General features: G+C 42.8%; 1 protein-coding gene across 1 annotated transcript in view; it reads left to right on the top strand.

The window, feature by feature from the left end:
- alpk2 (alpha-kinase 2) overlaps nt 1–21271 on the top strand; it is a 97569-nt gene extending 76298 nt beyond the window's left edge. The window contains exons 10-14 of the mRNA XM_070867815.1: nt 1977–2248; nt 6867–6955; nt 10078–10295; nt 11757–11805; nt 18865–21271. Of these exons, the coding sequence (XP_070723916.1) occupies nt 1977–2248; nt 6867–6955; nt 10078–10295; nt 11757–11805; nt 18865–19138 (902 nt within the window). The 3' untranslated portion in view covers nt 19139–21271. The remainder of the gene's footprint in view (nt 1–1976; nt 2249–6866; nt 6956–10077; nt 10296–11756; nt 11806–18864) is intronic.
- The last annotated feature ends 425 nt before the right edge of the window (nt 21272–21696 follow it).

Here is a 21696-nt window from a genome sequence, read left to right as displayed (position 1 = left end):
TTAACTAAGGAAGAATATATTTGCCTTGGAGGCGGTGCAATGAAGGTTCACTAGATTGATTCCTGGGATGAGAGGGCTGAATTATGATGAGAGATTGTGTAGAATGGGCCTATACTCTATGGAGTTCAGAAGAACGACTGGTGATCTCATTGAAACATACAAGATTCTGAAGGGGATTGACAAGGTAGATGCTGAGAGGTTGTTTCCCCAGGCTGGAGTGTCTAGTACTAGGGGGCACAGTCTCAGGATAAGCAGTAGGCCATTTAAGACAGAGATAAGGAGAAATTTCTTCACTCAGAGGGTTGTGAATCTTTGAAATTCTCTGCCCCAGAGGGCTGTGGATGTTGAGTCTCTGAATATATTCAAGGCTGAGATAGATACATTTTTGGAGTCTAGGGTGATCAAAGGATATGAAGATCGGGCGGAACAGTGGAGGCGAAGTTGCTGATCAGCCATGATCTTATTGAATGGCAGAGCAGGCACGAGGGGTCGTATAGCCTACTGCTGCTGCTGTTTTTTATATTCTTGTATTCTTATATAGAGAAGTCAGTGAAACACTTTATTTTCTCTCAGGAGAAATAGGAAAAGAAAATCTGAGTTTCTTAAAGCAGGAGATTACCAAATGGTAGGGTATGGAATAGTCATATATGGATGGAGCAATTTAAATAGGCCTAATAGCTTTTTCTCACTCCAGACTTTATGTTCCTAGAGATCAGACATCAGTTTGCAACTCAAACTGCCCATAATTTTGAACTAATTAACACTAAATAGACAATCTCTCTCAGACAAGCCATCAAGATAGCTGGTGTGGAAAATGTAAATATCATCATGGTGCAGCAAGGGCTGGATTCATTACATCACATTTAAAGCCCATTGATGGGAAATTATTTCCTGGGGCCTTTCTATAAGGCCCGTGGCCATCTGAAAGCGACGGCCGTGGGTTGGTGCGGACTGGCCGCGGAGTCTCCGCGGAGGGGCCGCCATTTTATAAATTGCCTTTCCTCAGTTTTGGAGCGGTGTAGGGGACCGCTCCGTCTGTTTTCCTGTTGCAGTATCCACATGCCAACCCTTTACCGACTGGTGGTAACCCCAACCCCTTACCGACTGGCGGTAACCCCTTGCCGAATTTGCGCCATTGGAAATTGCCTCTTTTGAAAATTGCCCCGTGGGAGCAGCGTCGCTGCCGGTCAGTGTCCCTGACAGCTTTTGCGGTCGGTACCCTTTCTGTGGCTTGGCGGCGCGGCCGCCCTTAAAGGGAAGGTGGCGCTGCTGGCGACTCCATGTTTTTTTTCGGCGGCCGACTGCCAGGTGCTGTAGCTTTACTTGCCTATTTGCATCAAATTCATAGCAGGCACCAAATCTTTGATATATGAGCATGTGTTCCCATACCTGACCTTCCAGCAGCTGCCATGCAAAGCCTTACATTCTCACCATGATGAGAAAAAATGCAGAGTTTAGTACAGAAGAAGATTGGCAAGTCCCTCCTGTTTAACATTAAACTTGAGAAGACAATGAGATGCCTGTGGGTATCATTGCATTCCCCAGACTTGCAGTACAATAAGAGCAAAATCCTCAAAGACACATGTATGGTTTATTCTGTTACATCGTGTAATATATTTGCTTCATGGGTTCTTTGCTTAAGAATTCATAGCAATGCATTTCTATTAAGAACTAGTTGGTTTATTAACAAAGGTTTAACAATCACACTACACATTACCAGTTCATCCACTAAGTTTACAACTGCAGACCTCACCGTGGATGACCTGGACCCAACTGACTGGGGTTTTATTGAGCCACTCACAATGCAACAGCTCTATAAACCTTTGAGCATACTCACAGGTGCATACATTACACATAGAAATGGTTTATCTTTGCTGGAAACTTATATAAACTTACCTCATGTTAGACAAACACTTTACAGTGTCATAGTCAATGCCTCAGATTACAATAACTTTATTTTCTCACTTTTTTTTAAGGAGAGGAAATTGTGCTGTTCCAACCCATAGTTGGAAAGGAGCTCATAAATGAGTGTAATTTTGATGTCAAGATGTGTGGCAGTATCGCAACAGAAGAATTACATTTTGGTGAAGGATTGCACCGAAAAGCATTTCGGACTAAAGTTATATATGGCCTTGTACCTCTGTTTGATCCCGGACACAGCTGTGTCTTAAAAATTCACAATGCCATTTCATATGGAACAAAAACAAACAGTGAGATTATACAACGGAACTATGTATTGGCAGTACAGGTAAAACATACAGACTGACAGAAGGAGGCAACTCCTTGAAATGTATGTATCATGCAAATGTGCTTCAACAAAAAGTTTTTTTTTGCATGCATTTAAAAATGACTAAATATAAACTCTATTGTCAAACTAGAAAAATATTGACTACAATTTATGCAATGTTTTTGTGTCTGAAGCCTCAAGCATGCAGACGTTTTTTTCTCTCATTTTATCTCCAACATTCTCTCACGCAGATTCCCTTCTTTCACACAAACACATGGCTGATTTCCATTCCCCTCCAGTGGGTGGGACTGAGATGGTAGTGCAATGACATAGCAGTGCAGTACTTGCTGCTCCATTGCTATTAACGTCTGGATCACCACCATCTTGTTTGGGGCCTTGCATTGGGCAGCCCTGGGAACCGCCGGAAACAGACAAGAGTCTTGCTGGCCCATGAAAATCAGGGAACGATGTCAATAGGACCCTGATGCAATTTTAAAGTCCCAATGAGTGCATGTTCTGCTCATTCGCACTTGCCGTTGAGCAGGCTGACCAGCAGGCCTTAAAGGGAGCACTGCTCGACGCTCCAAAAAAGCATGTTGAAAAGCATGTTTGTAAATGATTTTTGTCGGGTCAGGAGAAGCACTAATGCTGCTCAAAAATCAATAAGCCTTCACTGCCCTCCCTTGAGATGGCCTCCCCCTATAACGTAACTGCAGTGGATTTACCGCCCCTTCTGCTGATCAAGCTACACCAAATTCAAAATTGGTCAGGCTTCAGACAGTGACCATTGGGCAGGCAGGCAATGTGCTTGCTCCACCCTTCAACCCAACATACAACATATACCGCCCCAGTCACAGGTACACACATGCAGAAGCCCCAATATTAACCCAACCCACCGGGCAGATTTGGATCAGACGTGGATTTTACAATGATATTCTCGATTGATTTCAAGAGTTACAGAATATAAAAGCCAAGAGATAATGATAAGCCTATATAAAACCTTCGTAAGACCTCAGTTAGAGTTACAGTATTGATTTCACAATATAGGAAGGATATTGAGGCTACAGCTGAAATGTAAGAGATTTAGAATTGAGTGCAGGAGAAACTTCTTCAGACAGAGTTGTGAGGCTGTGGAATTCATTTTCAGGGTTAGTGGTTAAGACAGAATCTTATGTCAACATTCATGATTAGATTGGATAGGTGGATGAAAGAAAATGGGTTGAAAGGATATGATAACAGGGAGGCTAAATGTGATTAGAACTATTTTCTCACATGGAGGGTAAACAGCAACATGGACTGGTTGGGCCAAATGGCCTTTTCCTCTGCTGTATCTTCTATGTAAATACTTTTATATGACGATGTTGCTTTATTTTCAATTGACAAAATATTGCCGATAGAGATGGTGACTATGGGCTGGAACCTCTACTTTTTTTGCATGTTTAACGCCCACTTAACACCCATTTTACTGCTGAAATGACGTATAACGCCCAGATATTGACCATTCTGGCACAAAATGGAAACTGATGGGCTTATTTAGGAGACCTCGCTGAGCGTTATTTTCCTAATGGGCTTAACACCGAGAAAAAATATCACCGTCCGTGCACTTTTTTTGGGCGGCTTCAGCAGAATGGGCGAATTCAACGCCCATAATCTCACCCAGCATTACTTTCCGCACAGAATTAACGCTGAGATTCAATATTAATGCCCCGCAACTGTTTTTTGTCAAAAAGAGCATATTTACCCAAACTAGTGGCCATGAAGATCGCCCATCTTCAATTTCACCACCTCACACACATATCGCCCACAATATCGCTTGCTCAAAAAACCGCCCACAAAAAATGGAACTAACTGGAATGAACGCCAGCGGTGTGGCTGGCATTTGTTAAATCCCACTCTTACGTGAGGAGCTGATATCGGAAAAATTTGACTGGAAGAGCACTGATGTGAGTGACAACGCTGACACACTGCTGTGTGTGTGCAGCTCAGACATCAATGGTGCTCATAACCTTGGTGCCAGTTAAAGTTTACGTTGATTGATAAGTTGTATTTAACCCTTTCATGGTAAGGAATCACCAGTGTGTAACGGCCCAGTTATCTGACAATGCGCAACAAGCTAATGTTCAATAACAAAAGTTTAATACCAATATTGGTCTGAAATCATAAGTATCACAGCCAATAACACCCAACCCCCACCCACACCACGCTTTTTCCACCATTGACATAAATCACATGTTCAACATGTACAGCAACACAGAACACAAAGGCAAAGCAGGAGCGTGGTCCCCAGCCCCAGTATTGCAACAAATTGCATACACCCAGATGGAGATATAACACAGCCATCACCTGCGCACATGCACCTCACTTTCCTTCCATCCTCTCTTCCGTCTCCCCACCGGTACCCCTTCTCCTTCTCGCTCCATGGCGCCTGGTCAAGGAGCTCCTCAGGTTGTGCCTCATTGAGGGGGAGTGAAGTCAGATGCGTTGGTTGCACAGGTATGGGAGCGGGGGGTGCCAAGGGGGCAACATTCTCTGATGCAGAAGCAGGATCTTGGTCCTTGCGCTCGTTCGCAGTGGTGGTGTGGAACCTAGTGGTGGAGTGCTGTGCTCTGGGACCACTGTGAGGGCTGTGGCAGCAGTGTTCCTGGCTATCGCATCCAGGACTCCGCCATGTGCGGAATGTACTCGGTCATGGTGGCCAGGTGTCGGGATATGCCCCCCAATGCATCGATGAGCTGATCACCAATGTCTACAGTCCTCCTGGACAGCTGTACCATCTCTCCACTGTCATGTCGCGCTCGTGAAACAGACCTGCCGCGTCCACGAGGCCTCCTGGGGACAAATGGGGTGCCCTGTGGAGAGGTGCTTGTGGCCGGCATCTCCAGAGTGGAGGCGGGAATGACCGGAGAACCAATAGATGGCCTTGGGATTGAATGGGTTCTCGAGCGTGGCGATGCAGGTTCTTTGAAGTCCGCGCTCTCATCCGTCAAGAACAGACCCATAGATTGACGGGCGATAATCAGAACTCCTCAGCATCAGATGTAGTAGGATTATCTGTCGACTCCAGTCCTGCGCCCCCACCTTCTAGCCTCTGTGGCCTTGCTTGTGGCAGCGCTGCTGGCTGAGCTGCAAGACGCAAATGAGGTTGTTAGAGGAAAAGGGGGTACTAGGATGACAAGGTGAGTCCAGCGCTGCACACGGCATATGCACGACAAAAGCACCACCACTCTCAATGTAGACATCACATTTCACCACCATCAACATATTGTGCATTGCAATGATTTTCATTAGGCCAGCATTATTTCCATGACACTTTTAGAAATCATCTATCATATATGATTGTTCGGATATGAATTGGCAACTATTGATTTTACATCACGCAATGTTGTAAGCTTTACTTATGTGGCATCACTTCAGGGTCTGCAGGTGCATCCGGGGGTGCTTCCCCAGGAGTGCTAACACTCGCTCCTCCATCTCTGTGATGTCGCTGGGGACTGATGGTCCTCCACCCGTTCGCCTCTGCATGGACATCATCGATAGCTTCTTCTGTAAAAGGTGACAGGACGACATGGCATGAGATCATTGCGTGATATCATTGCTAGGTACTGTCACAGAGACTGATACAACACATAACCGACAGATGTAATCATGATTATTATGATAATTATCATTCTTTACCTAAAGACGTGCACCGTGACCGCAGGCTTTGACTACAACATTCCCAGTAAAAGTGAAAGACCTCACATCTGCTGATAGTCACTCATGACTGTTACAAATTAAATTATATAAATACATAAGTACATGTAAATCAATGTAATACTTACTCTTACAGATCCCACAAGGTCGTTCCATCATTTGCGGCATTGATTGCCCTCACGCACCTCGTTGGTCGCCGATGAGACCACCTCTGCTATCTCATCCATATCCTCTGGTAGGCTTTTGGGATGGGCTTCCCACACTCTCCCTGTGTCAAGTCACCCCAGCGTAACTCGATCTCCTGCAGGAGGGAGGCATTTGCCTCATCTGAGAACCTCCTGGCTCTTGTGCGGACTCCAATCTGCTCCTCTCTCACCTCACTGCTCTCTCCAGCGTCAGTCTCCACAACATGCTGTGATGCCTCCTCCTCTCTCCATTATAGGGCAAATTCGGTCAAATATGTGACTGGTAACAGCTACTTTTTGTTTGCCTACTTGTTGTAAATAAAGTCTCCCTCCTTCCTCCCAAAGCAGCCACACCACACCCAGCCACGCCTTCAGGCCCTCAGAGCTCCCTCTCTCTCTGTCTCCTCTTCTGCACATGTCATGGTGACCCTTGACCTCCAGAATCGCGGGAATCGAGTGTTGCCATGCTGTTGCTAAGGACTGCCACATTTTACAGCAGAAGGTCAAAAAAATTTAACACTACCGCCCATTTGATATCGCTCGCGGTAACGCCCATTTTCAGAAATGTAAACGAGATGTTTTGAGAATGGGCGAGAAGCCAGCGATCTGAAAACCCTTTTTTACCACCTATGCCGGAAATAATGCCCATTTTTGGACAATAAGCACAAAAGTGGAGGTTCCAGCCCTATAACTATAACAGAAGTATGACAAATGTCTGTTTCTAATGCTGTAGAGTTAAAAACAGTGTTATTCATTTTTAGGAATGCCATGTACAGAACGCTGCTCGGCAATATGGCAATATGTTTTCAGCAGAGGGGGCATTATTAGAAGGCTTTGGGGAAGCACCCGAGTGAGTAAATATGTGTTTTGCTTGTCCTGGCCTTAGCCTCCTCATCTGTGCTATAAAGCCAGGTCCTTATTCACATTGCTGTACATTCTGAAAATTGAAGTGAGCATTGTAACTAGAATGGCCATACCATAATCCTGTACCTGCTATGAAAGTGTATCTGTATAAACAGAGCCCTCTGGACTCCTACAGGAGGCATTTTGCCATGGTTTGTGATTATTTCACAATATCTAGCTACTTACTGTAATTTTGAAAAGTTTTTTTTGTTCATTCTATGCTCACAAAGTGAGGTAGGTTAATTCTGGAGAATGGACCACATTCCCATTTCATGGTCACTGAGGCCGATTGTAGTGCACGCACTGCCATCCTGGTTGAGAATCAGCTAACTTAGCACAGACGGACTGAAGCTGGGACCTTCTCGCCTGTATGGCTCAGTTACACATTGCAGAGCAATTCCTTTAATAATCAATAATAAATACAGAATATTCTGGAAATCTCAGCAGGTCAGGCAGCATCTGTGGAGAGAAACAGAGTTAACGTTTCAGGTCTGTGACCCTTCGTCAAAACTGGAAAAATTCGAGATGTAACAGATTCTTAAAGAAGTGCAAGGGCAGTGAAAGGGGGAGGGGAGGAAAGAACAAAAGGTTAGGGCTATGATAGGGTGGAAGGCAGAAGAGATTTAAGAGACAAAAGGGTTGATGGGCAAAAATGAGATGGTAATGCAACAAGTTAAGAAACAAAAGATGAGTCTAGATGGGATAATTATGTCAGAATCATCACCAGTTGCCATGGGAAAGAGAAAAAAAGCAGGAGGGGCGTTTGTAAAAATAAAGAGGAAAGGGAAAAAAACACGGGCAGAGGTTATGGTCTGAAATTGTTGAACTCTATGTTGAGTCCAGAAGGCTGTAAAGCACCTCATCCTTCGTTTAGGCACTTTACAGCCTTCTAGACTTAACATCGAGTTCAACAATTTCAGAACATAACCTCTGCCCATATGTTTTTTCCTGTCCTCTTTTTTTAACAAACCACTCCCCTTTCTTTTCTCTTTCCCATGGCAGCTGGTGATGATTCAATCATTCACAACCCCATCTAGAGTCATCTTTTGTTTCTTAACTCGCTCCATTACCATCTCATTTTTGCCCATCATCCCTTTTGTCTCTTAAATCTCTTCTGCATTTCACCCTATCACAGACCTTCCCTTTTGTTCTTTAGCCTCTCCCCGCCACCCCCCTCCCCCCCACCCCCCACCTATCCTCACCCCCTCTCTGTACCCTTTCACTGCCCCTGCATTTCCTTAAGAATCTGTTACATCTTGAACTTTTCCAGTTCTGACAGAGAGTCACAGACCTGAAATATTAACTTTGTTTCTCTCCACAGATGCTGCCTGACCCGCTGAGAGTTGCAGCATTTTCTGTTTTATTTCAGATTCTAGCATCCGCAGTATTTTGCGTTTGTGTTCCTTTAATAATCAAGCTGATTTGGACCTTATATTTCATGTGCTTTAGTTACTGTAATTAAATTAATAATTAAATAATTAAATAAATGTTTCCAGTAAATTTTCCAACAGTCTATCGACTCTGGATCAGTTCCTATGGACTGGAGGGTAGCTAATGTAACACCACTTTTTAAGAAAGGAGGGAGAGAGAAAACGGGTAATTATAGACCGGTTAGCCTGACATCGGTGGTGAGGAAAACGTTGGAATCAATTATTGAAGATGAAGTAGCAGCACATTTGGAAAGCAGTGACAGGATCTGTCCAAGTCAGCATGGATTTATGAAAGGGAAATCATGCTTGACAAATCTTCTAGAATTTTTTGAGGATGTAACTAGTAGAGTGGACAAGGGAGAACCAGTGGATGTGGTGTATTTGGACTTTCAAAAGGCTTTTGACAAGGTCCACACAAGAGATTGGTGTGCAAAATTAAAGCACATGGAATTGGGGGTAATTTACTTATGTGGATAGAGAACTGGTTGGCAGACAGGAAGCAGAGAGTCAAGATAAAGGGTCCTTTTCAGAATGGCAGGCAGTGACTAGTGGGGTGCCACAGGGCTCAGTGCTGGGACCCCACCTATTTACAATATACATTAATAATTTAGATGAAGGAATTGATTGTAATATCTCCAAGTTTGCAGATAACATTAAGTTGGGTGGCGGTGTGAGCTGCGAGGAGGATGCTAAGAGGCTGCAGGGTGACTTGGATAGGTTAGGTGAGTGGGCAAATGCATGGCAGATGCAGTATTACGTGGATAAATGTGAGGTTATCCACTTTGGGAGCAAAAACACGAAGGCAGAATATTATCTGAATGGCGGCAGATTAAGAAAAGGGGAGGTGCAATGAGACCTGGGTGGCATGGTACATCAGTCATTGAAAGTTGGCATGCCGATACAACAGGCGGTGAAGAAGGCAAATGGCATGTTGGCCTTTATAGCTAGAGGATTTAAGTATAGGAGCAAGGAGGTCTTACTGCAGTTATTCAGGGCCTTGGTGAGGCCTCACCTGGAATATTGTGTTTAGTTTTGGTCTCCTAATCTGAGGAAGGACATTCTTGCTATTGAGGGAGTGCAGCGAAGGTTCACCAGACTGATTCCCGGGATGGCAGGACTGACATATGAGGAGAGACTGGATCGACTGGGCCTGTATTCACTGGAGTTTAGAAGAATGAGAGGGGATCTCATAGAAACATATAAAATACTGATGGGACTGGACAGCTTAGATGCAGGAAGAATGTTCCCGATGTTGGGAAGTCCAGAACCAGGGGACACAGTCTAAGGATAAGGGGTATGCCATTTAGGACCGAGATGAGGAGAAACTTCTTCACTCAGAGAGTTGTTAACATGTGGAATTCTCTGCCGCAGAGAATTGTTGATGCCAGTTCATTGGATATATTCAAGAGGGAGTTGGATATGGCCCTTACGGCTAAAGGGATCAAGGGGTATGGAGAGAAAGCAGGGAAGGGGTACTGAGGTGATGATCAGCCATGATCTTATTGAATGGTGGTGCAGGCTCGAAGGGCCGAATCGCCTTCTCCTGCACCTATTTTCTATGTTTCTATGTTTATGTTACCCAGCAGGCAGGAGGCACATATCTTATACCAGGTGTTACACAATTATGTTTTTTTTCTAGAGTCATTCCAATATATCTAATTCACCGCCCAGCAAACAACATCCCTTATGCAACTGTCGAAGATGAACTGATAGGGGAGTTTGTTAAGTATTCGGTGAAGGATGGCAGAGAGCTGAATGTTGGTAGAAGAATTTCTGAAGTTGGTCAGAAATGCTGTACATTCCAGCACTGGGTGTATCAGTGGACAGAAGGAAACCTCCTTGTTACAGATATGCAAGGTAAATATGATGTACTGCTTTGCAACCGTTTAAAAGAAGGATGCTCTAGAGATGTGTAGCATGGCCAGTGTCTGATCTAGTGATACAGTTTAAATATAGTAACTGTTCCAATATCAGAATCAGAAATGAAGAGAGTATTATAATTATCATAGAATCTTGCAGCATAGAAGGAGGCCATTCGGCCCATCGTGCCTCCTTTGAAAGCGCTATCTAATTAGTCCCACTCCCTGCTGCTTACCCTTAGCCCTGCAAATTTTTCTTTTTTAAATATATATCCAATTCACTTTTGAAAGTTACTTTCATCACCATTTCAGATAGTGCATTCCAGATCTTAACAACTCGCTGCGTAACAAAGAATTCTCCTCATCCATACCAACTTATTCCAAAGTACATGTCATTGCCAATTTATCCCAAAGTACATGTCATTGCTTCAATCGTGGTAGTTGCACTCTACAGTTTGCCCGGTGAGATGAGTTTCAGCTCCATGTTATCATTAAAATTACACCAGTATTTGGACACAAATAAGCAGAGCCTTGAGTATACATATAGACCACTGCTTTCCTGACCAAAGAGGGATATCGAGCCAACAATGTAAGTCAGGACTGAAAGCCATCACTTGAAAGAGGTACCAATCTCAAACCAGTACTTGTAGTATCACTGCACCCCGAGAAGACTCCCAGTATACACATGTACTTCTACATTGTTGGGTACCAGCTAATCACTATAATTCCATAAAAACTTGCTCGCGTGCATCTGTCGCCATTTCTATTAAATTAGGGATGGACCCAAGCTTTATAATGTGTCAGAATTAATCTAAAGGTCTACCCGCTGATAGGTCAGTTAGGAAGCCACAGACATCGCCATAATGTCACATAGTCGCATGGCACATAGTCAACTACGTCAACTATCTCCAAGCTTTGACACCTTGCAGGGAGCCAAAGTGCAGGTATTCAAAACAAGAACAGAAAATGCTGGAAATACTCAGCAGGTCAGGCAATATCTGTGGAAAGAGAAATAGAGTTAACATTCCAGCATTTTCTGCTTGTGTTTCAGATTTCCAGCCTCCACAGTATTTTGCTTTTGTAGGTATTCAAATTTGGTCTCCCAATGACATATTTATCATTCTAATAATACCATACAATGCGCACTACATTTTATACTTCACATACCGTTGCTTCCTAGTTGCCTATTTACTAAAATAAAACTGGAAAAGCATACAGAATTCAGTACCTGAAAGAGAAAATGAAGTTAACATTTCAGTCGGAACCCTTCAACAGAGTTCTAATGCAGGAACTCACCTGCAGCATCAACCTATCTTTCTGTTTCTGACTAACTTGCATTATCACCATTTTAGATGTCCAGCATTCACAGATTTTCATTTTATCTCCATTTATTTAATGACTTTTTCTGTATTTTACAGAATTTGTAAAAGACATGCTCTTTCCAATTGTTTTCCTGTAGGTGTAGGAATGAAATTAACTGATGTTGGAATAGCAACTTGTAGCAAAGGGTAAGTGAAGAAAATGTTGGGCTGTAGTATTACAGCAGCACATTCTCTGTACCTTGATTGATGATGCTGCAACAGCACATTCTCTGTTGCTAGGCCTATGACATGGTATTGGTAGTAATATTCCTGTATATGACTTGGGGTGAAGGTTTCAACCTGAAATAGTAAAACAATCATGAATATTATTAACAATTAATGTTTTAATTTTGATTACTTCTCATGTTTAAGTTTGCTTTTGTTGTACATATTGATACAGGAATTCCCTCATTTTCATCCATTTATGGTAAGCGTAAGATTGTCATGATACTTACAAATACACAGTCACACTGGTGGATTGGCTACACTCCTCCTGAAGTAGCAACCCAGATATTGAGAGTTCAAAGCCTACCAATGCAAGCTGTGAAATTAAATTCCATAGATCCGATACCAGAAGAAAGTAACAATGAAAGCTCCCGGATTGTTGTAAAAACCCAACTGATTCACTAATGAAAGGGAAGGGAACCTGCTACCCCTACCTGCTCTGATCTACATGTGAGTCCAGTCCCATGCCACATGGTTATCATGGTTGACTCTTAATACCCTCAGAAGTGGCCAAGCAAACGATTCAATCGTAAAAACAATCGCTTGCAAGTAGGCAATGGACAAAAAAAATGCCGATTGCCAGTGTTATCCACATCTGAGGAAAAAATAATAATTTTGAATTTATTTAGAAAATATGTACTTCATCGAATGAAAGGTCAGTGATTTTGTACATTTTCATTCTAGTCTCTACTACTGAGCCATAGAACACAGCCAAGTTCATGGCACCATGGGTGGCTCTGCTGCACAGGAGGGCAGGAAAAATAGTGAGAGAGCTATAGTGATAGGGGATTCAATTGTAAGGGAAATAGATAGACGTTTCTGCGGCCGCAACTGAGACTCCAGGATGGTATGTTGCCTCCTTGGTGCAAGGGTCAAGGATGTCTCGAGCGGGTGCAGGACATTCTGAAAAGGGAGGGTGAACAGCCAGTTGTCGTGGTGCATATAGGTACCAACGATATTGGTAAAAAAACAGGATGAGGTCCTACAAGACGAATTTAGGGAGCTAGGAGCTAAATTAAAAAGTAGGACCTCAAAAGTAGTAATCTCAGGATTGCTACCAGTGCCACATGTTAGTCAGAGTAGGAATTGCAGAATAACTCAGATGAATAGGTGGCTTGAGGAGTGGTGCAGGAGGGAGGGATTCAAATTTCTGGGACATTGGAACCGGTTCTGGGGGAGGTGGGACCAGTACAAACCGGACGGTCTGCACCTGGGCAGGACCGGAACCAATGTCCGAGGGGGAGTATTTGCTAGTGCTGTTGGGGAGGAGTTAAACTAATATGGCAGGGGGATGGGAACCGATGCAGGGAGACAGAGGGAACTAGAATGGGGGCAGAAGCAAAAGATAGAAAGAAGAAAAGTAAAAGTGGAGGGCAGAGAAACCTAAGACAGAAAGCAAAAAGGGCCACATTACAGCAAAATTCTAAAAGGGCAAAGTGTGTTAGAAAGACAAACCTGAAGGCTCTGTGCCTCAATGCGAGGAGTATTCGGAATAAGGTGGACAAATTAACTGCGCAGATAGCAGTTAACGGATATGATGTAGTTGGCATCACCGAGACATGGCTCCAGGGTGACCAAGGCTGGGAAGTCAACATCCAGGGGTATTCAACATTTAGGAAGGATCGACAGAAAGGAAAAGAAGGCAGGGTGGCATTGCTGGTTAAAGAGGAAATTAATGCAATAGTTAGAAAGGACATTAGCTTGGATGATGTGGAATCGGAATGGGTGGAGCTACGGAATTCCAAAGGGCAGAAAACACTAGAGGGAGTTGGGTACAGACCACCAAACAGTAGTAGTTTGGGGACAGCATCAAACAAGAAATTAGGGGGATGCGTGCAATAAAGGTACAGCAGTTATCGTGGGTGACTTTAATCTACATATTGATTGAGCTAACCAAACTGGTAGCAATGCAGTGGAGGAGGATTTCTTGGAGTGTCTTAGGGATGGTTTTCTAGACCAATATACTGAGAAACCAACTAGGGAGCTTGCCATCTTGGATTGGGTGATGTGTAATGAGAGAGGACTGATTGGCAATCTTGTTGTGCGAGCGTACTATGCTTAAACAAAGGGAACTACAGTGGGATGAGGGCAGAGTTGGCTAAAGTAGACTGGGAACACAGACTAAATGGTGGCACAATTGAGGAACAGTGGAGGACTTTTAAGGAGCTCTTTCATAGTGCTCAACAAAAATATATTCCAGTGAAAAAGAAGGGCGGTAAGGGAAGGGATAACCAGCCGTGGATAACCAAGGAAATAAAGGAGAGTATCAAATTAAAAACCAATGCGTATAAGGTGGCCAACTAGAAGATTGGGAAAATTTTAAACGACAGCAAAGAATGACTAAGAAAGCAATAAAGAAAGGAAAGATAGATTACAAAAGTAAACTTGCGCAAAACATAAAAACAGATAGTAAAAGCTTTTACCGATATATAAAACGGAAAAGAGTGACGAAAGTAAATGTTGGTCCCTGAGAAGATGAGAAGGGGGATTTAATAATGGGAAATGTGGAAATGGCTGAGACCTTAAACAATTATTTTGCTTTGGTCTTCACAGTGGAAGACACAAAAACCATGCCAAAAATTGCTGGTCACAGGAATGTGGGAAGGGAGGACCTTGAGATAATCACTATCACTAGGGGGGTAGTGCTGGACAGGCTAATGGGATTCAAGGTAGACAAGTCCCCTGGTCCTGATGAAATGCATCCCAGGGTATTAAAAGAGATGGCGCAAGTTATAGCAGATGCATTCGTTATAATCTACCAAAATTCTCTGGACTCTGGGGAGGTACCTGCGGATTGGAAATCAGCTAATGTAACGCCTCTGTTTAAAAAAGGAGGCAGACAAAAGGCAGGTAACTATAGGCCGGTTCGTTTAGCATCTGTAGTGGGGAAAATGCTTGAAGCTATCATTAAGGAAGAAATAGCGGGACATCTCGATAGGAATAGTGCAATCAAGCAGACGTAACATGGATTCATGAAGGGGAAATCATGTTTAACTAATTTACTGGAATTCCTTGAGGATATAACGAGCATAGTGGATAGAGGTGTACCGATGGATGTGGTGTATTTAGATTTCCAAAAGGCATTCGATAAGGTGCCACAAAAGGTTACTGCAGAAGATAAAGGTACGCGGAGTCAGAGGAAATGTATTAGCATGGATCGAGAATTGGCTGGCGAACAGAAAGCAGAGAGTCGGGATAAATGGGTCCTTTTCGGGTTGGAAATCGGTGGTTAGTGCTGTGCCACAGGGATCGGTGCTGGGACCACAACTGTTTACAATATATATCGATGACCTGGAAGAGGGGACAGAGTATAGTTCAACAAAATTTGCAGATGACACAAAGATTCGTGGAAAAGCGGGTTGTGTAGAGGACACAGAGAGGCTGCAAAGAGATTTAGATAGGTTAAGCGAATGGGCTAAGGTTTGGCAGATGGAATACAATGTTGGAAAATGTGAGGTCATCCACCTTGGAAAAAAAAAACAGTAAAATGGAATATTATTTGAATGGGGAGAAATTACAACATGCTGCGGTGCAGAGGGACCTGGGGGTTCTTGTGCATGAATCCCAAAAAGTTAGTTTGCAGGTGCAGCAGGTAATCAGGAAGGCGAATGGAATGTTGGCCTTCGTTGCGAGAGGGATGGAGTACAAAAGCAGGGAGGTCCTGCTGCAACTGTATAGGGTATTGGTGAGGCCGCACCTGGAGTACTGCGTGCAGTTTTGGTCACCTTACTTAAGGAAGGATATACTAGCTTTGCAGGGGGTACAGAGACGATTCACTAGGCTGATTCCAGAGATGAGGGGGTTACCTTATGATGATAGATTGAGCAGACTGGGTCTTTACTCATTGGAGTTCAGAAGGATGAGGGGTGATCTTATAGAAACATTTAAAATAATGAAAGGGATAGACAAGATAGAGGCAAAGAGGTTGTTTCCACTGGTCGGGGAGACTAGAACTAGGGGGCACAGCCTCAAAATACGGGGGAGCCAATTTAAAACCTCCCAGAGGTTGTGAATCTGTGGAATTCTCTGCCCAAGGAAGCAGTTGAGGCTAGCTCATTGAATGTATTCAAATCACAGATAGATAGATTTTTAACCAATAGGGGAATTACGGGTTATGGGAAGCGGGTGGGTAAGTGGAGCTGAGTCCACGGCCAGATCAGCCATGATCTTGTTGAATGGCAGAGCAGGCTCGAGGGGCTAGATGGCCTACTCCTGTTCCTAATTCTTATGTTCTTATGTATGTTCTAACTTGGCCAGAAAAAGCAACAAACCCGAGGACTGGGAGAAATTTAAAATTTAGCAGAGGAGGACAAAGGGTTTAATTAAGAGGGGGGGAATAGAATACGAGAAGAAGTTTGCCGGGAACATAAAAACTGACTGCAAAAGCTTCTGTAGATATGTGAAGAGAAAAAGATTAGTGAAGACAAACGTAGGTTCCTTGCAGTCGAATTCAGGTGAATTTATAATGGGGAACAAAGAAATGGCAGACCAATTGAACAAATACTTTGGTTCTATCTTCACGAAGGAAAACACAAATAACCTTCTGGAAGTACTAGGGGACCGAGTGTCTAGTGAGAAGAAGGAACTGAAGAATATCCTTATTAGTGTTAGGGAAATTGTGTTAGGGAAATTGATGGGATTGAAGGCTGATAAATCCCCGGGGCCTGATAGTCTGCATCCCAGAGTACTTAAGGAAGTGGCCCTAGAAATAGTGGATGCATTGGTGATCATTTTCCAACAGTCTTTCGACTCTGGATCAGTTCCTATGGACTGGAGGGTAGCTAATGTAACACCATTTTTTTTAAAAGGGAGGGAGAGAGAAAGCGGGTAACTATAGACCGGTTAGCCTGACATCAGTAGTGGGGAAAATGTTGGAATCAATTCTTAAAGATGAAATAGCAGCGCATTTGGAAAGCAGTAACAGGATCAGTCCGAGTCAGCATGGATTTATGAAGGGGAAATCATGCTTGACAAATCTTCTGGAATTTTTTGAGGATATAACTAGTAGAGTGGACAAGGGAGAACCAGTGGATGTGGTGTATTTGGACTTTCAAAAGGCTTTTGACAAGGTCCCACACAAGAGATTGGTGTGAAAAATTAAAGCACATGGTATTGGGGGTAATGTATTGACGTGGATAGAGAACTGGTTGGCAGACAGGAAGCAGAGAGTCGGAATGAACGGGTCCTTTTCAGAATGGCAGGCAGTGACCAGTGGGGTGCCGCAGGGTTCAATGCTGGGACCCTAGCTATTTACAATATACATCAACGATTTAGATGAAGGAATTGAATGTAATATCTCCAAGTTTGCAGATGACACTAAGCTGGGTGGCGGTGTGAACTGTGAGGAGGATGCTAAGAGACTGCAGGGTTAGGCGAGTGGGCACATGCATGGCAGATGCAGTATAATGTGGATAAATGTGAGGTTATCCACTTTGGTGGCAAAAACAGGAAGACCGAATATTATCTGAATGGTGACAGATTAGGAAAAGGGGAGGTGCAACGAGACCTGGGTGTCATGGTACATCAGTCATTGAAGTTTGGCATGCAGGTACAGCAGGCGGTGATGAAAGCAAATGGCATGTTGGCCTTCATAGCTAGAGGATTTGAGTATAGGAGCAGGGAGGTCTTACTGCAGTTGTACAGAGCCTTGGTGAGGCCACACCTGGCATATTGTGTTCAGGTTTGGTTCCCTAATCTGAGGAAGGATATTCTTGCTATTGAGGGAGTACAGCGAAGGTTCACCAGATTTATTCCTGGGATGGCAGGACTGACATATGAAGAGAGACTGGATCAATTGGGCTTGTATCCACTGGAGTTTAGAAGAATGAGAGGGGATCTCATAGAAACATATAAAATTCTGACAGGATTGGACAGGTTAGAGGCAGGAAGAATGTTTCCGTTGCTGGGGAGTTCCAGAACCAGGGGTCACAGTCTAAGAATAAGGGGTAAGGACCGAGATGAGGAGGAACTTCTTCACTCGGAAAGTGGTTAACCTGTGGAATTCTCTACCGCAGAAAGTTGTTGAGGCTAGTTCGTTAGATATAGTCAAAAAGGAGTTAGATATGGCCCTTATGGCCAAAGGGATCAAGGGGTATGGAGAGAAAGCAGGAAAGGGGTACTGAGGTTGAATGATCAGCCATGATCTTATTGAATGGCGCTGCAAGCTCGAAGGGCCGAATGGCCTGCTTCTGCACCTAATTTCTATGTTTCTATGGAACATGCTAAAGCATATCCAAGTAATCCAATTTACAGCAGCAGTCAGAGGACAGTTTTCGTGCTTTCTTAGACCTGGCAAGAAAAAGAGGGAATATTACAATTATTTATATTTATAAGAATTCAGATTTTTAAATGTTGAATTTTGCTGTTTATGGAGAGGAACATTCAGAAATAATCGATGGAATTGAAGGGACCACTCACCCAGATAATGTAAGGTGAGAAATCCATCAAAGTCTATTCTGAACTTGTGAGGGTCATGAACTTGCACTTGTGACTTTTTGGGGGGCCATTGGCAGAAAATTATTGCCCTACTTTGTGCTGAGAAAAATACAAAATGACACAGGTAGGTTTTGTTGAGCATCTTTAAGGGAAGGCCATTTTACTAACTAAGTCACAAAGTGAGGAAGTGCAACAGTGCAATTTAGTGGCAGATGTATGGTACTACATGAGCAAAATCTCAAGTGGTAGCCCCTTAAAGCTACATATATGTGTTTTGAAAGACAAAGCTTACTTCTGATCCAATCTGATAAAGTCTAGACCTTCCAGGTCTGTATGGTTCAAGGGATGGTGCATTTACCAGCCAAGCCATTGATGGAGTTACACAATTAGCTTTTCCAAAGAACAATTAATACATGGAACATGTCAACGGGTAAGTTATTGATAAAGAATTAGCAACAAATAGACCTGTTCGTGGCTGCATAAATTAGGGGACCATAGGCAAGGCAGGTCAGCTGTATATCTAATCTCCTGTTTATTCTCTTCCAGATACAAAGGATTTAAAGGGAACTGTTCCGTTTCCTTTATTGATCAGTTCAGAGCTCTCCATCAGTGTAATATGTACTGTAAAATTATGGGTTTGAAATCTCTGAAAGTCTCTCAACACAAGCCCAGGAGGATTCCACCAATGAAGACCCAAGTGTTACAGCCAACCCCATGCACAACAAAGAAAATGCCACTCAGTCCACGGAGCACTAGAAGGGGCTTTACTTCTCAGGCAAAGAGCATATCTGGAGACAAAATTTTACAGAAACATCTATAAGCCCTTGAAACATCCATTTCTGCTGCAGTATGAGCCCTGTATCTTATTTATGTTTGGTTATATTGTATGACATTGTCAATTATGAAGCTTTTTGTCAAACTTATCAATGCAAGTGAAAAATTAGACGGGTAAACGCATCAATCCCACGCACCTAGTCAGGAGCTAAGCTTGAAGGGGCACAGGTCACAGAAACTGCACTGCACCGTTGTAGCTATATCGAGGATTTGTGCTCCCTTCAAGCTTAGGTCCCCTCTAGAAGCATGAGATCAGAAATGTACCCTTTGTAGTTCTAAAGTATAATAACTTCAGTGGTGGAGATATACGTTAACAAAGTACTGTAATCTGAATAGAAGCATGATGAAGTTCCCTATTATCTGCATGGTATCTGATAAGCAATTATTCTGTCACCTCAAGTCTCCAACCTCTCACTTCATTGCTACCTGTCGTACACAGTTTTATTGATTCTACTATGGTCAGTGCTCCTCTGAAATTTATTGTCTTGCTCTTTTGACCTCCTAATGTGCCATATTACACACTCCTCCTGTTCCCAGCATTCTCCCTGCATTGAAGTAAAGATTCATTGTACCAACTCACGATATTTTCTTCCTCAAAATGCTGGACCTCCTTCCTCCCCTTAATCTTCCCTTCCTCCTATACTTTAAAATCCCAAACTTGGTTTCATCTAATTATTACTTCTTGATTTATCTTCTATTTTTATTTAGCCTTTTTTGAGTCCTGCAGTATGTAACCTGTCCCTTCACTTAGATTTCTTAACCTAAAAAAAATGGCAAAACCAACTCTATCTGTGACTTAGTTTTAAATGAATGCAATTGTGAGGCTCTCTATCCATTTAAATAGTAATGTCCTGTACCAGCATATACAAGGTGAGAAGAAACTCAGCTTATGATAAAATCTTAACTTTATGTTATGTACATGTGGTATATGGTAGCACCATTCTTTTCATTTCATTGAATTTATTTTCATTTTTTTAAGAGAATCTCATGTTAAAGTCCAAGATAGGGGGATAGTGTGATGCTTTGCATTAGTCAACAGGCATGGGCTCAGTTTTCACATGGTATCCTGCTCTATCTCTCCACCACTTTTATCGACCGATTGTCCAACATCCGATCTTGGATGTGCCATGACTTCCTCTATATCAGGAAGACTAAAGCCACCATTTTCTGCCCCCTTCATAAACCCCACTCCCTTGCCACTAACTTCATCCCGCTCCCTCGGCTGAACCAGACCCAACACAACATTGGTATCCTGTTGTTCCCGAGCTGAGCTTTAAATCTCACATTTTGTTTCTATTACCAAGGCTGCTTAGCTTCCACCTTCACAATATTGCCCACCTCTGCCCATACCTCAGCCTCTCTGCCACTGACACCCTTATACATTCCACCATCACCCAAGACTCGACGACTCTAATGTTTTCCTTGCTGACCTTCCGTTCTCCACCCTCTATAAATTTCAATTTGCCCAAAGCTCTCCCAGGAGTTGGAGATGAGCAGAGATGCAGTTACATGGAAAGCAAGAGATATAAATGTGATCTTTTTACTCCTGAGCAGTGCCACAAGGAATCAACCAGTTTTAACTGAAAAGAACAACGTGTTATATTATTACAAAGAGCGTAGGAAAAATTAGTTTGGAAATTTCTCATTTATTTATTATTTATGCTTGATATTTTCAAAGCATCTGTCCGGGTAGGTTTCTGAATACCAATATCAAATGAACGCTCTCTAACTGGATTAAATGGTAGTTATAAATTCTGCGTGCATGCATAACCATATCGTGCAGTCTCAGTTGTTATCACACAGTCAGTAACGAGCAGATCATTTTATTCTGCTTTGTATATTGGATAACTCAGCTCTACTAGGAGTGTCCAATCATCAGTATGGCTTGAAAGGTTGCTACTTTAAAAAAAGAAACATCAGCATCAAGGGTTTAATGGGTGTTTTTCTACATATTAGTGATTTTTAATAGGTATGAATGGAAGGATGGTGAAATTGTGTGTTAATTACTGTGTTGAACAGTGGACTGAATATTTTTTATTAAGTATTGATGAAGTAAATGAAATTTGTTAAAACTACTTTTGGGTTGTAATAAATGTAATAAATGTTGTCCTAATCAGTACATTTGTGATATGATGTCTTTACTCACCGATGCAATTTCCATACTGAGAGCTGCTGTGTATGTTCAGTTTGTTCAGTTAAATAGTATAACAGGAATGTTAAAAGAGGATTTGTTGCCTAATAACTTTGTCGCAAGAGCTTTTGAAGAACATAAGAAATTTCAGAGCAATGAAACGTCATTCAGCCCTTCAAGTCCTGCACTGTCCTGACATTTTGTATCAGCATCCCATGAAGAACACCCCTCTGATATTACCAGTTGATACCCTGCTTTAGGAAAGACTAATTTATTTTCCTAATCTTCACTGAAAAACGAATCAAACAGTGCTATTAAATATCTCTATAACCTTCAGCTTCCTTATCCTTCTCAACATGTATCACTCCAGTTCCTTTTTAATGGTATCAATTTACTGCTTAATCATAAGAACA

This window comes from Pristiophorus japonicus, chromosome 2 (genome assembly GCF_044704955.1).
Source record: "Pristiophorus japonicus isolate sPriJap1 chromosome 2, sPriJap1.hap1, whole genome shotgun sequence".
Classification (NCBI taxonomy): domain Eukaryota; kingdom Metazoa; phylum Chordata; class Chondrichthyes; family Pristiophoridae; genus Pristiophorus; species Pristiophorus japonicus.
Note: the sequence above shows the minus strand (reverse complement) of the source record. Positions and strands in the feature narration are given on the sequence as shown.